Source organism: Brassica rapa, chromosome A02, assembly GCF_000309985.2.
Source record: "Brassica rapa cultivar Chiifu-401-42 chromosome A02, CAAS_Brap_v3.01, whole genome shotgun sequence".
In the NCBI taxonomy this organism is placed as follows: domain Eukaryota; kingdom Viridiplantae; phylum Streptophyta; class Magnoliopsida; order Brassicales; family Brassicaceae; genus Brassica; species Brassica rapa.
This window is the reverse complement of record NC_024796.2, coordinates 17,096,902-17,110,264: the sequence shown is the minus strand read 5'-3', so window position 1 is coordinate 17,110,264 and position 13,363 is coordinate 17,096,902. Positions and strand designations below refer to the sequence as shown.

Genomic DNA, 13,363 nt, shown 5'->3' with positions numbered 1-13,363 from the left:
ACTATCTTATGATGCTTAAAGTGTGTTTATGTGTTGCGTGGAGAACACATCAAATTTAACCTGTCTTAATCTTTAACATCCTCATTAATAATCAACTGTTGTATAAACATCACATTTGATCAATACAAGATATCCACATGGCATAGCTTCTGCGTTAGGGAAAGTTGGTTAACCACTTGGTGGTGTGGTAGTACACTTGGGGACTTATGTATTAATCACACTTATCCGTCACTATTTTGTTTTCCTTTTCAGCTTTCATTGATTCCTTTTCTCTTTACTTTTCAAGTTCAATTCTCTCACGTCATCTCTTTTATCATCTCTTTATTCCATCTTAGTTCTTTCAACCATTGCTTCCTATGCTCCAATGTGTTTTCTTGATATTCAAACAAATCTGTACACCAACAACGAATCATTCGATTCTTTTCTTGCTTTAGTATTTTACTACCGAGGCTTTTTATTATTCCCTGGTTTTACTACCAATATATATTGTCTTTTTTGTAACACACGGTCTTGTTTTTTTTTTAACACTGTTTAGATTCAGACCATAAAAAAAACAGAGCTTAAACAACCAACTTTGTAAAAAGCTAAATAAAATTTAAAGATATCACCCCTATGCAGGGCCGTCTAATAGCACGCGCAAGTGGTGCGATCGAACAGGGTTCAAGTATAAAAATAAAAAACGTTAAAGAATTTTTCAACAATATATATATAAACTATAGTTTAAAATTTCAAAATGTGATATAGTATTGACTAGTTTAGAGTTTATAATTTATAAAAAAATTGTTAAACATATATAAATAGAACTATTAATTTCTAAAACTATTTATTATATTTTAAATATATTATTAATACTTTTCGAACATGGTCCAAAAAGAAATTGAGAAGGCCCTGCCCCTATGTGACATAAACAACTTAAAGGAGCATATAGATAAAATCTGCCAAAGATTAAGATAGTACCAACCCATGTTCGAAATTGCGCTAGGCGTGAGTCGGGCGGTCGACTAATGTCTAGCGAGTAGCATAAAAATCAGAGATTAATCGTAGATTAATCGGGGATTAGTTTTTGTTGTTTTAATAATATATAGTGATATATATATGTTTTGTAAGAGAAACCAATAAGTAGCAAGGCAGTCCAGTGGTGTTTGTCTGTCTCTCTTGGTTGAAAAGTTGCGGGTTCAATAGTATAACTGTGCATGCGTTTTTTTTAATATTTTTTTATCATTAATGTTGGCGAATTGACGACAATACCCCTGTCTTCTTCCCTTCAATATTTTTTTCTGCAACCCTAGATCCGCCTTCAACATGTACTCTTCGCATTTCTCATCATCTTTCTTGTTTTATATACAGTTAATAACTGAAATATAGCAATTCTATCAAGAAAACGTTGATTTCTAACCCGAAAAGTAAAAAAAAAAACTGTTTTTTCAGAAGACCGAGTTTTTAGCCGAATAACACCAAATCGACGCGGTTGCTTGCCGCCGAGTGTGTATCCGCCGTAAAATCGGCCGAGTTGTCCGCATTTTCGAACATGGAAATAAACAAAAAATAAACAAAAAATAAAAAAATAAAAAAAAATAAAAAAAAAGTAAAATTTTTTAAAGTGTTTTGGTTTTGTTTTAAAATCATCTGTTATTTAACAAATAATTTCTACAAAAACATTTCTCAAATCATGTTTTATTGAATATGACATTTATCTAAAATCACCATAAATCACTTGTAATCCAATGTTATTTGCAAAATTGACTCAAATCTCAAAGTCAAACAAAATCGGCCAATTCATACGTCAACATGAGTTAACGGTCCCGATCAGTATATAAACACGTTACATGTGCAAAAATAAACATTAACTAGTATAAAATTTAATTTTCCATACATGAACTTACAAAATTGGGTTTTAACATACATTGCCTGATTTCCGTTAATCAAACTTTACGAAATAAGAGTTGTGTTTATGTATTGATCGGAAACATTGACCCCTGTTGATGTATGAATTGACCAATTTCATGTTATCGGTTAACGAATTTACATGTGCGAAAACATACATCAACTAATAAAAATTTAAAAAGGCTTCCGACCTTCATAAATATATATTAGTTTTAGCCAGTATCCTTTAGTTTAGTGGTATAAATGTTGATGTTTGTATTTCAATAACCCAGGTTCATGAATTTTTGAAATCTAGTTTTAACATACGTTGACATAATCTCCCCTACTCAAACATTACCGAAGATAAATTGTATGTCACGTGTTGATTAAGTGAGATTTTTTATTCTATTATGTGGTAATTAAACCGTATTACGTAGTAATTGACTAAGAAAAATAAATTATTTATGCCAAATGTTTTCGTTCTCGTGTAAATCATTAGTTAGATTCTCTTTAAGTTTTTTGTTTTTCGTCATTTTCGGCAAAAAACCTAACACGGAGAAGACAACATAAGAAAAAACCGAACATAAAGAAACGGCAATGTCTAACTTATCGAACAAAAGAGGAATTAGGATAGGATAAGCTACACATTCTCGTTTTTTCTCTATTCAATTTTGTTCTTTGTTGTCTTCTCTGTATAATTTTTTTGCCAAAAAAGTCAAAGAACAAAGAGTTAAAGAGAAAAGCTAACTAATGAGTTACACGAGAACAAAATCATTCGGTTTATATGATTTATTTTTCTCAGTCAGTTACCACGTAATACGGTTTAATTAGAATGAAATCATTTGGCCTAAATGATTTATCTTTCTCAGTCAATTATTACATAATATGGTTTATTTACCACATAATACAATAAAAACATCACTTAATCAACACGTGACATATAATTTATCTACGGTAATGTTGGACTAGTATAAAATTAGATCAATGTATGTTAAAACCAAAATTTGAAACTTCATGTATTGAATTTAAATTTTATATTAGGTGATGTATGTTTTCACACATGTAAAGTGTCTATGTATTGATGGGGACTGTTGACCCCTGTTGATGTAGGAATTGACCAATTTCATGTTACCGGTTAACGAAAACTCTTATCATGTAACGTTTGACTAACTAAAATTAGGTCAATGTATGTTAAACCCCAATTTTATAATTTTATGTATGAAAAATTAAATTATATACTAATTGATGTATGATTTTTTTGAAAATTCCATTTGCCCTATTCATCCCAAAAATTTAGATTATTTACAAAAATGCCACTAATTTTTTTCTTTTCGAAAATGGCTTTTTTACTCTCTCAACCTCATCATCTTCAATTATTTACAAGATTGCCATTGCCATCAATACACCAACCACCATGAACAACAAATTTGAAGCTCTTAATGCACCTAAAATCGAATTACACTCATTCTTTCTTATTTCTTATGAACGAAAAACAACATCTCTTTCATTTTCTCTCTATATTCATCAAAAAAACTAAGATTTTGATTCTAATTTTTTTTTTATGGTTCATAGAGCCATTCAAGCTTACGATTCTTGATAGGTCGCTTTCGTTTAGATTCTATGTGCTTGGCGAAGACTTCTGTGTGCTAAAAAAGTTATCTCAGTAATTTAAGGTATGAAATCGAGATTTTTTTCCAGATCTGTTCGCCAAAAAGACTTTTGGGTAAGTCTTCTGGTTATAGAAGACTTCTAGGTAAGTCTGCTGGCTGTAGAAGATTTACATGAAAGTTTTCTAAGTTTTCTGGCTAATGCAGAAGTTAGTTTTGAAGTTGACTTTTATATGTGCTTTTAGAGAAGACTTATATTGAAGTCTTCCAATTTTCTTTGTTAAAAAAAAACCTCGAGAATACTATGTAAGACTTCCATGTAAGTCGTTTAGGATAAACATGTTAAATATGAAGACAAAAAAATATTGCTATATAATTTTATTGCTAGTATATTTCTATTCTTAAGTCATTTGTATTATTATTTTTGTTTAAAAAATTATGATCGGCTTCGAGCAACCATAAAGATGTAAGCTTTCTCAAATCAGAAACTAGGACAAGTGTGAGAGCAAATCTTTTAGAGAACCATACCTAGCTCTACAGTTTCGGTTTTGATTAGACTCGGTTTTCCTTGAAATTATGATACATTTCAGTTTCAGTTTATAGTTTCGGTTTTGTTTGGTTTGACTCGGTGTTACTCAAAAATTTGATAATTGTTGGTTAATTCTACTCTGTTTCTGTTAGATCCGGTTTTTATTCGATTTCTAATTTACGGTTTCTCAGTTTGTAATCTATTATAGTTTTCGGTTTGGTATGGATTTCACTCAGTTTCGGTATCGGTATCGGTTGGATCCGGTTTTTTTTTTTTTTTTGGTTTCCAAATCAACGTAGTCAACTGGGCTGGGCTATAAAATTATGTTCGATTAGTAAATTGGTGGAAATGTTTTTCTTGTTGTGTATAAAAGAGATCTGATAAAAGCCCTAAATCGCTCTCCCTTTATAAAACCCTAAATCGTCGCCTCCTTTTCTTAACCAAATTAAAGCCCTAGTAGACTCAAAACTCGGAGGCAGAGATGACGGTAGAAGCAGTGAACCCTAAGGCGTACCCTTTAGCTGATTCCCAGCTAGCGATAACAATCCTCGATCTTGTTCAGCAAGCTACGAATTACAAGCAGCTCAAGAAAGGAGCTAATGAAGCTACCAAGACACTGAACCGTGGAATCTCTGAGTTCGTGGTTATGGCTGCTGATGCTGAGCCTCTCGAGATTCTTCTTCATCTCCCTCTTCTCGCCGAAGATAAGGTATTGGTTTCTTCTTATTCTTTTTTTCCTCTTGCGAATCTCAGTTAGTTTTTTCTTGGGCTCTGAAAAATTGTCGGACATGTTAAAAAGTCTTCTTTACATGAAAGATTGTAGAAAGTGTATGCATCTCTTTGTTGGCTTTGTTAGTTATTAAACTCTACTTTCTTGGGTTTTAAGTCATGATGTTCTTCTGATGCTGTGTAGATCTTAGTTCTTGTTTTGTTTGACATACCTTTTTAGTTACTTTTTTTTTCTATGTGGATATGGTTTCTGAGTATCATGTTCTACTGATTTGTGATTATTTAACTGAGAAAAAAACGAAGAATGGTTTATGTACATGTTTCATATCTGTTTCACATGCAATGTTATGATTTTGTGACTAACCGTTTGTTCTGTCTTTCTTTTTGTAATTTTTTAGAATGTGCCGTATGTGTTTGTGCCATCGAAGCAAGCCCTTGGCAGAGCATGTGGAGTGACAAGACCCGTGATTGCTTGTTCGGTTACCTCAAACGAGGCTAGCCAATTGAAATCTCAAATTCAGCAGCTCAAGGATGCCATTGAGAAGCACCTCATCTAATATTTATGGCAGGTTATGAGTGATGGTCTTCGTTGTTTTGGTGCAAATGCAGTTTTGAACAAGAATAACTATTTATTTTCATATATTTGGTTTGTTGGTTTGATGATTTTGGTCTTTTCTTGAAACGTAATGTTGATGTAAGAAGCCAAATGAAGCATCAATAAACACAAATATTTCCTCTCCAGACAAAATGGTCTTTAAATTATCGAATATGGTTTTAAATGAAATTTACAGTATTAAAGTATTTATGGTCAGAGTCAAATTTGTCTATTTACATGAAAGTTTGAAACAAGAACTTGTTGAGAGCAGTCCTGCACCATCTGTATATTCTCGTGAACACTTTCTGAAAAACTTTCAAAGGGAAAGAGAAATATTTCAACCTTTATATACATGAAAATCCAAAAGATAAACAGACAAAGGGAAAGAGAAAAATTTCAACCTTTATATACATGAAATCCAAAAGATAAATATTTATATACAGTAAAACCTCTATAAATTAATAATATTTAGACTTTGAAATTTTATTAATTTATAAAAATATTAATTTACAAGAGTTTTCTTATTTAGAATTCTTATTTTAAGATATTTTTATTCTAAGATAAAAAATATTTAATTTTAGTGTGTAGAAATTAGTTTTTTTTTTTAATTTAACATTTATATTAATTTTATTATATTATTTGGTATATATAATATATATTGTAGAGAACTTAAATGTGGTTTTCGATATAATATTAGTAAATCTCATCAAAAATATATTAAGTATTAAAAAAATATAAAGATAATTTCATTGTGAATATAAAATAAACAATATAATAATAGGTTCTTACTTATATAAAATATGTTTATGTATTAAATTATTAATTTATAATTTTAGTGGGATCATATATTTATATAAAATTTTCTAAAAAATATATTATTTTATTACTTTATCTATTTATGTCAAATTTTGAATCGGCCGAAGTTGAGACCGACAAAATTTATTAATTTATAGAGATTATTAATTTATCGAGTATTAATTTATAGATGTTCTACTGTACATGAATATCTGCACCATCCGTATCTTCTCGTGTAACACTTTATGGATTTATAAAACCTTTCTCGGACTGAGATCTGCTGCTTGTCGGCTTGACTCATTGCCAAGCGGTTCGTTGGAGATCCTTCACAGCACCTAAGTCCCACCTCCAAAATAAGTGTCAAGCACTCAACAAGAGGAAAAATGTCTTTGAGACTGCTATGAAGCATTGATTTGTCTACGATGTCCAATAGTTGGGTCTGGCAACGCTGACTTGGTGTAGCTGTGTAGTGTATAGTTTCCTTCGAACAATTCACTGGTTGGTCTTTTTCCAGTGAACATTTCCAAAAGAAGAACACCAAAGCTACACCTATCACCATGTATTGATGGCTTTCCTATCATTCCATATTATGCACGATATTTCACAAATACAGTTTTGGAGTAATAAGAAAAAACTAGGACTGGATTTTTTTCATTCAATAATTACAAATGTGTAATAGTTGTACCTGGTGTAGCATAGCCGATGGTTCCTCTCACTCCAGCTGAGGTTAGTTGATTGAGGATGTACTCTTCATCAAATTTAAGAAGAAGCCGAGCGAGACCAAAGTCGCTTACATGGGCAATGAAATCATCATCTAGAAGGATGTTGTTTGGTTTAAGATCACAATGAGCTATAGGTTCAAGGCATTGAACATGAAGATAATCCAAAACCGAAGCCACATCTATCACTATCTTAAGTCTTTCAAAGAGTGTTAGTGTTCTTAAGGGTCAACCAATATCTTCCACTTCCTTCCGATGTAGCCACATATCCACACGTGGGGCATGAACTCGTAGATGAGAGCTCTGAATTCGTTTCCTTGGTAATCAATACTCGAAAAAGCTGTCAATAGGTTAACAAGATTACGATGCCTTATGAACTCGTAGATGAGAGCTCTGAATTCGTTTCTTTGCTCCACGTCTCTCCATGTTTAGAACTTTCACTGCTACAACTTTGTCCATTGTTGGAAGCAACGCCTTAAACACAGTACCAAAACTGCCTGACCCAATCAAATTACTCAAAGAGAAATCATCGGTCGCAGTTCTGATCTCTCTATAACTTATCTTCCCATGGAAAGTCTCCAAGGCAGAAGGAGTTGGATTATCAGTCTGAAGATTCCTGTTTCTTTTTATGAACCAACATAGAGAAAGTGAAGTTATGACCAACAACAAAATAAAAATTATAGTAGTGCTGACCCAATTACAACTTTCTTCAAAAGAGATGGACGCTCTGTGTCCATTGGTGGTGCTATCTCAAAGCATGGCTTTAGTTTCAGGTCCTTGATGTCTCCACATAGATTGTTGTTTCCAGACACTGAAACTAAACTAGAGTTCTGAAATTTTGCTTTTGTTGGTACTCTTCCCTCAAAATTATTATTGGATTGATTCAGATACTCCAACAAGGGAAAGCTTGAAAAGTATCCAGGTATACTTCCCGAGATATTGTTCGACAAATCAACTCTTTTAAGACCTACCAACCCTCTTATATCTGGAATTTCTCTATAAAAAAAATTCTCCCTCAAATAAAGATTCTCCATTAAGAGACATTTTCCTAAGTCTTGTGGGACTTACCTGGATAATTTGTTATGAGAAACATACATTGTACCATGAATTGCTTATCCACGCTCCTAGACAAAATGACAGCAGAAGGGAAGTTTGGATACCACTACAAATGTACAAAGTTGAAGATAACACACTTGTGCTTTGCTGACAACCTCTTAATATTCACTGAAGGCTCAACACAATCTATCCAAGGAGTACTGAACGTCCTATCTGATTTCCAAAGTCGCTCAGGTTTGGCAATCAGTATCTCAAAAACATGTTTCTTCTCTTGCGGACTGTCCCAACAAGAAGTGAGAAAATAAAGCATAACTCAAATCTGTGTCATGGGGAGCTCCCTATCAGATATCTTGGCGTCCCACTATGTACAAAGTAGCTAACGTTGGCTAACTTTGAACCTCTCCTGCAAAGTGTCAAGACAAGATCAATTCATGGACTGCAAAAACACTGTGTTTCGCAGGGAGACTAATATTAATCAATACTGTCATAGCTGGTATCTCTACCTTCTGGTGCACTACTTTCACTTTGCCAAAATGTGTCATTAAACAGATAAATCAAATGTGTGGAGCTTATTTATGGAAAGGGACTCTAGAGGGTAATCATTCAGCAAGGGTAGCATGGATGGAAATAACTCATTGTAAAGATGAAGGCGGCTTGGGAGTAAGAGAGCTAGTTACCTGTAATAAAGCATGTGCTCTGAAGCTTATCTGGATGCTCTTCTTCAGTTTGGGCTTTATATGGGTCGCTTGGTTCATCAAGGAGATTCTCTCTGGTTCTGTCTCCAACTTTTGGACTTTAAAGCAGAACCACTCTTGGATGGTAAACAGACTGCTAAGATTGAGAAGTGTTGCTTTTCCATGGATAAAAACAGTGATAGGGAATGGAAAAACCTGTCAGTTCTGGATGGACAACTGAACACCCTTTGGGAATTTGTAGACGTTTCTGAACCTTAACCCTTCTTCTCGCCTTGGCATCCCCAAAAGTGTTGCTGTTCCTGACTTATTTATTAAGGGTTCTTGGTCCCTCCCTCCGGCTCTATCAGATTAACATGTATCTCTGTATGCTTTCCTATCAATTATTATCCTGTCAGATAGTGAAGATCATTATGAGTGGTAGCTCGGAAGTAGCAGAATCTCCAAATTTAACACTGGAGCTATCTACAGCGAAATAAAACAGCATAACATCAAATTACCTTGGTTCAACACAGTTTGGACTTCTTGGGGATTCCTAAACATAGCTTTCTCATGTGGCTATTTGTCCTAAACCGGTGCCCGATGCGAGATAGATTAATAAATTGGGGGTTGCCTTCTGCCCCTAACTGTCTCCTCAGCAACGCGATGGCGGAATCTCGAAACCACCTCTTCTTTGAGTGCCCTTATTCTTGGAATGTTTGGACAGAAATAGCAGCAAAGTGTAATCTCTCCCCCAATCAGTCCTGGGATCAGATTCTCTTAGACCTCCAAGCTCTTCGATGCCCTAGACTGCAAAAACTTCTCTCTATCCTAGCTTGCCAATGTGTGATATATCTGCTCTGGACAGAAAGGAACAACCACTTGCACCGCCGAATCTTCTGCCCTCCTCATTCAGTCACCTCCTCCGTGTCTGGTACCATCCGCTCCAAGATCGCTGCCCTTCGTGATCAGTCACCAAGGCTATCCTCTTTTATGTTTTCTATATGGTTGGCTTGAAGATCTCTCCCTCAGATTATCAGTTGATCAAAGCTCTGCATGTCCCTTCCTCTCTCCAAAAGTTTGCAGGAGAAGACAGAAAACTACCATTTGGGTCTTAGGGCTTTCACTTATTTGAGTTTCTATTATGCAGTATGGTTTCATACGTAAAAGGGTTATTAATGGGCTTTGCTAGCTCATAAACAAAACTGCCTGGCTGGAATTGTAATTTCTGTTATTTTTTAATTTGATAGTAAGCCCTTTCTCAAAAAAAGAAAAAACACACAGTGTACCAATGTGTTCTTGTAGTCCAATATGTTTTAGTAGAGAGCTGTTGAGATTTTGGCTCTTGGCTTGGCCTTCACTCTCTTGTACTCACATGTGTTTTATATTTAACACAAGCACAAACTCACACTCTCTTTACCCTCTCTCATTTACGTTTGTCTTTGTTCTTGTAGAGAGAAGATAGTTTATCTTTAATTGTCTACATTGTTCTTTCTCTCCAACTCTTTTCTAATTAGACTTGGACATTTTCTCTTACATCAGCACAAATACATACTTGTAGTATTTTTCTCACTAACTACTACTGCACACACCTTACCTCTACTAACAACTTTATCTATCTAGACTTAAACCAACACTTCACTCTTCCTTGTTGGCTTAACTAAACTAGCTTAACTTTTATTCGTGTTGTTGTGTAAAACTTACACAACCAAGTCTTCTTCCTTGACTTCTTGTTCTTCTTCCTTTCTTGCTCTTCACATTTCTTCTTCTTCTTTCTTTGTTTCTAGCGCTTCAAGCTTCTTCTTCTTCCTTTGTAGCTTTTTCTAAGCTACTCTTCTTTGTTCTTCTTCTCTTGGATATTTAATCAAGATTCAATCTCAACAAGAGCCGATCAAGGAATTACATGATATATCTAGGCGAACAAGGGGATGAATTTGCATGATCTCCCGAGGTATAGTCCCATACAACTTATTAGATCCAACATGAAAATATAGCAAATTACTACATTTACCTAGACTTGGAGGAATGACTCCTTCAAAACTATTGTTGGACAGATATAGTTTCACTAACTGAGTGATGTTCCCTATAGAAGATGGTATTTTTTCCGGACATTCTATTTGAAAAAAACACTTAATAACCCCAATCCTGAAAGCTTCCCTACAGAAGTTGGGATGGGACCTGACAGCAAATTTCCATATAACTGAGATGTTTGTAAGTGTATGAGATTCCTGATGTCACGAGGAACACTTCCAGAGATGTGATTTCCTCCAGGACTTAATTCGGTGAGGTTTGTGGACATATTGGCTATGGAGCTAGGCAAGTCACCTCCAAGCCTATTAGAACCCACACTTAAGCTAAGTAGATGCATACCATTTGACAAGGCATTGAAAAACCGAAGATCCCCATCAGAGTAACTCCCAAAATAGTTAGCACGAAGTGCTAGGGTTTGCATGTTCTGTTGTTTTCCAAAGCTTGGAGGAATACTTCCCGTGAGACTGTTGAACTCCATTCTCAACTCTTGGAGAGTCAAAATATTGGCACGTGTTGTTGGAATAGATCCTGTGAAATCATTTTTTCCGATATACAACAGTCGAAGCTTTTGAAGCAAGTTACCAAGATCAGGCCTCAGTTTCCCAAAAAAATCATTTAGAAAAATGTATAGATTGCGGAAGGAAAAACACCTGAGAAGTTGTTCGCCGTTAATATAAGGCGTGTCATTTGACTCAATCTGCCTATATTATCCAGAGCTCCTTCAAAATTATTACCTCCCAAGCTAAGTTGGATGAGGGTGATGTAAGGTTTCCTAAAGATGCAGGACTTTCCCTAGGTTGTTTCGACCAATATCTAAAACAACAAGCTTCTTCAGTGAACCTAGCTCTGAAGGCACACCTCCACCAAGAGGATTTGTATATAAATAAAGGTCCAACAATCTAGAGCAGTTAGACAGACTGGTTGGCATGCCTCGTCTGAGAACATTAGAACTCATATACAAGTATTCAAGCCTAAACAGTTTTCCCACCTCTTGAGGAATGGTTCCACCAAAAGAGTTATTAGAAAGATCAAGTGATATGAGAAATGAAAGATTACCAATAGATGGTGATATCACTCCCCCTAGTTGCAATCTTCCAAGTTCAAGACCAATAACTCTCTTGTGTTGCTGCCACATATAACCCATTTCCAGTTGCAAAGTGGGAACGAGTTATTCCATGAGGACAAGACATCTCTTTTGCCTTCGGAAACTTGAGACTTGCCTATCAGTTTCATCGGTAAACCCACATGCTGCAAGTAACATGAAAGCACTGAAAGAAAGTAAAAGAAGGAGTCGCATGCTTTCTAATTTCTCTTTTTTATTTCTTTTTTTTTTAAGCTTCTTTTGCAGGAAAGTGAATATAAGGTTCGAAGCAATTTCAAAATGCTTTTAAGTTGTGGTGATTATGCAATTTGAAGGATTATTACATTAATGGCCCTCAACATCATAGAGACAAATTACAAGATTTTTTCCAGAATTCGACCACGTGCATAGTGCATAAATGTTTACAACAATTCCAAAAAAAAGTCAAGAAGTCAATGTCTAATCAGACAAATCATTTCACTTCGCCATGGACGTAGACAGTGGGTTTATGAGAAAGTCAACCAATTGACCAAGTCTAGGACAGAAGAATCTTTCAATAGTGGTGCAATTTTTTAAGAGTGATTTTCACTCTAAGACACATTTTGTGTTTTTATTACACTATAGGACAGTTTCTACTCCTAGGACACTTTCTTTTAACTATTTCTTTTCTTTTTAACCAAAGCGTAACTAAACATAACTAGTAGGACCCACGCACTAATTATATCTTCTTCTTCACCATTCTTTTGTAACTGTATCAACTATGGCTCAACCTTACGATGAAAGCGGCGGAAAGCGGCGGTGGTGACGGGAAAATCATCACCTAAAGTAAACGGAGAGCTCTGTTATGTCAATGCCGCGACTCTGTGTCCACCATAGGTTTCTATCCGGGAAATCAGGATCTCTCAACATGATGAAATTCAAGCCACCTTCGTCGTGTTGATTCATCTTCAAGTCATGCTCAAGATAGATCCCCAAATATGTCTCCGTAAAAAACCAGCACCGACGTGACAGAGCAGCCGGAGCGCTCCGTTGTCGACGACCTCAGACCGCGAGCCCCACTTTGATTCACAGCCACGATGAAACTAAATCCGGGACTGCTCTTTCTCCGCCGTTAAGCTTCTTCCACACTGAAATCGCCTATGATTCATTCATAGCTCGAAGAGAAAGCTTGGTTGGAGCAACAATGGTCAACTTTTGACTATTTTCACATTCGGTCCTCCAACTCTTGTTTATTCTCCAATTTTTCTCAAACTTTTAATATGATCAAGTTTCTTCACCAATTTTTCCTAAGACTTTTAATTGTGCAATATAATTTCTTCACCATTCTTTTAAAAATAATTAGATAATTATTACTCTTAGAAATAATTAAATAGACTATATACTTTCATGTACATAGGACATTTAAATGTGGATATCATTTAAATTTAATGTACATGTGTACAACATGGGTTCATGGACATCAAAGCAAGATGATTATACGATTTCTATGGTTTTTTTACAAAATATAAATGTAGGCACACATAAGAATCTAAATATATGTCTTTCTTGCTGAAATTAATCTTAAACAAAAATGGAAAATACATTTAAACGAAAATGACGATGTGTACACATATTTTTTACTGTCCACATGTACAACGACGTTTCACAAAAAAATCACATTTACACTTGTTCAAATGTACATTGCAGT

The 13,363-nt window shown here is 34.8% G+C and overlaps 1 protein-coding gene and 1 long non-coding RNA gene across 6 annotated transcripts; one reads left to right on the top strand and one right to left on the bottom strand.

Moving 5' to 3' along the window:
- The first annotated feature begins 4,372 nt into the window (after window positions 1-4,372).
- Window positions 4,373-5,476, top strand: LOC103868150 (NHP2-like protein 1). Its single transcript, XM_009146252.3, has 2 exons — window positions 4,373-4,708; window positions 5,127-5,476. Exons 1-2 carry the CDS (start codon window positions 4,481-4,483, stop codon window positions 5,283-5,285), a joined length of 387 nt encoding a protein of 128 aa, XP_009144500.1. The 5' UTR covers window positions 4,373-4,480; the 3' UTR covers window positions 5,286-5,476.
- A 775-nt stretch (window positions 5,477-6,251) lies between these two features.
- Window positions 6,252-12,204, bottom strand: LOC103868151. Of its 5 annotated transcripts, none has more exons than XR_004455460.1 (4): window positions 11,246-12,204; window positions 9,086-11,123; window positions 8,571-8,976; window positions 6,252-8,296 (listed from the first exon to the last, which is right to left on the bottom strand). It is a non-coding gene; the product is annotated as an uncharacterized LOC103868151 (long non-coding RNA). The 5 variants fall into 5 exon arrangements; XR_004455461.1 differs by lacking the exon at window positions 11,246-12,204 and having other exon boundaries at window positions 6,252-6,692; window positions 6,804-8,296; window positions 9,086-9,813; XR_004455463.1 differs by lacking the exon at window positions 11,246-12,204 and having other exon boundaries at window positions 6,252-6,687; window positions 6,804-8,296; window positions 9,086-9,813.
- Window positions 12,205-13,363: the final 1,159 nt, after the last annotated feature.

Bases quoted from the DNA above. Each gene is read 5' to 3' on its own strand.
- LOC103868150 (XM_009146252.3), top strand. From the start codon at position 4,481: ATGACGGTAGAAGCAGTGAACCCTAAGGCGTACCCTTTAGCTGATTCC. The intron at 4,709-5,126 runs GTATTGGTTTCT...GTAATTTTTTAG, and splicing joins CTCTTCTCGCCGAAGATAAG to AATGTGCCGTATGTGTTTGT.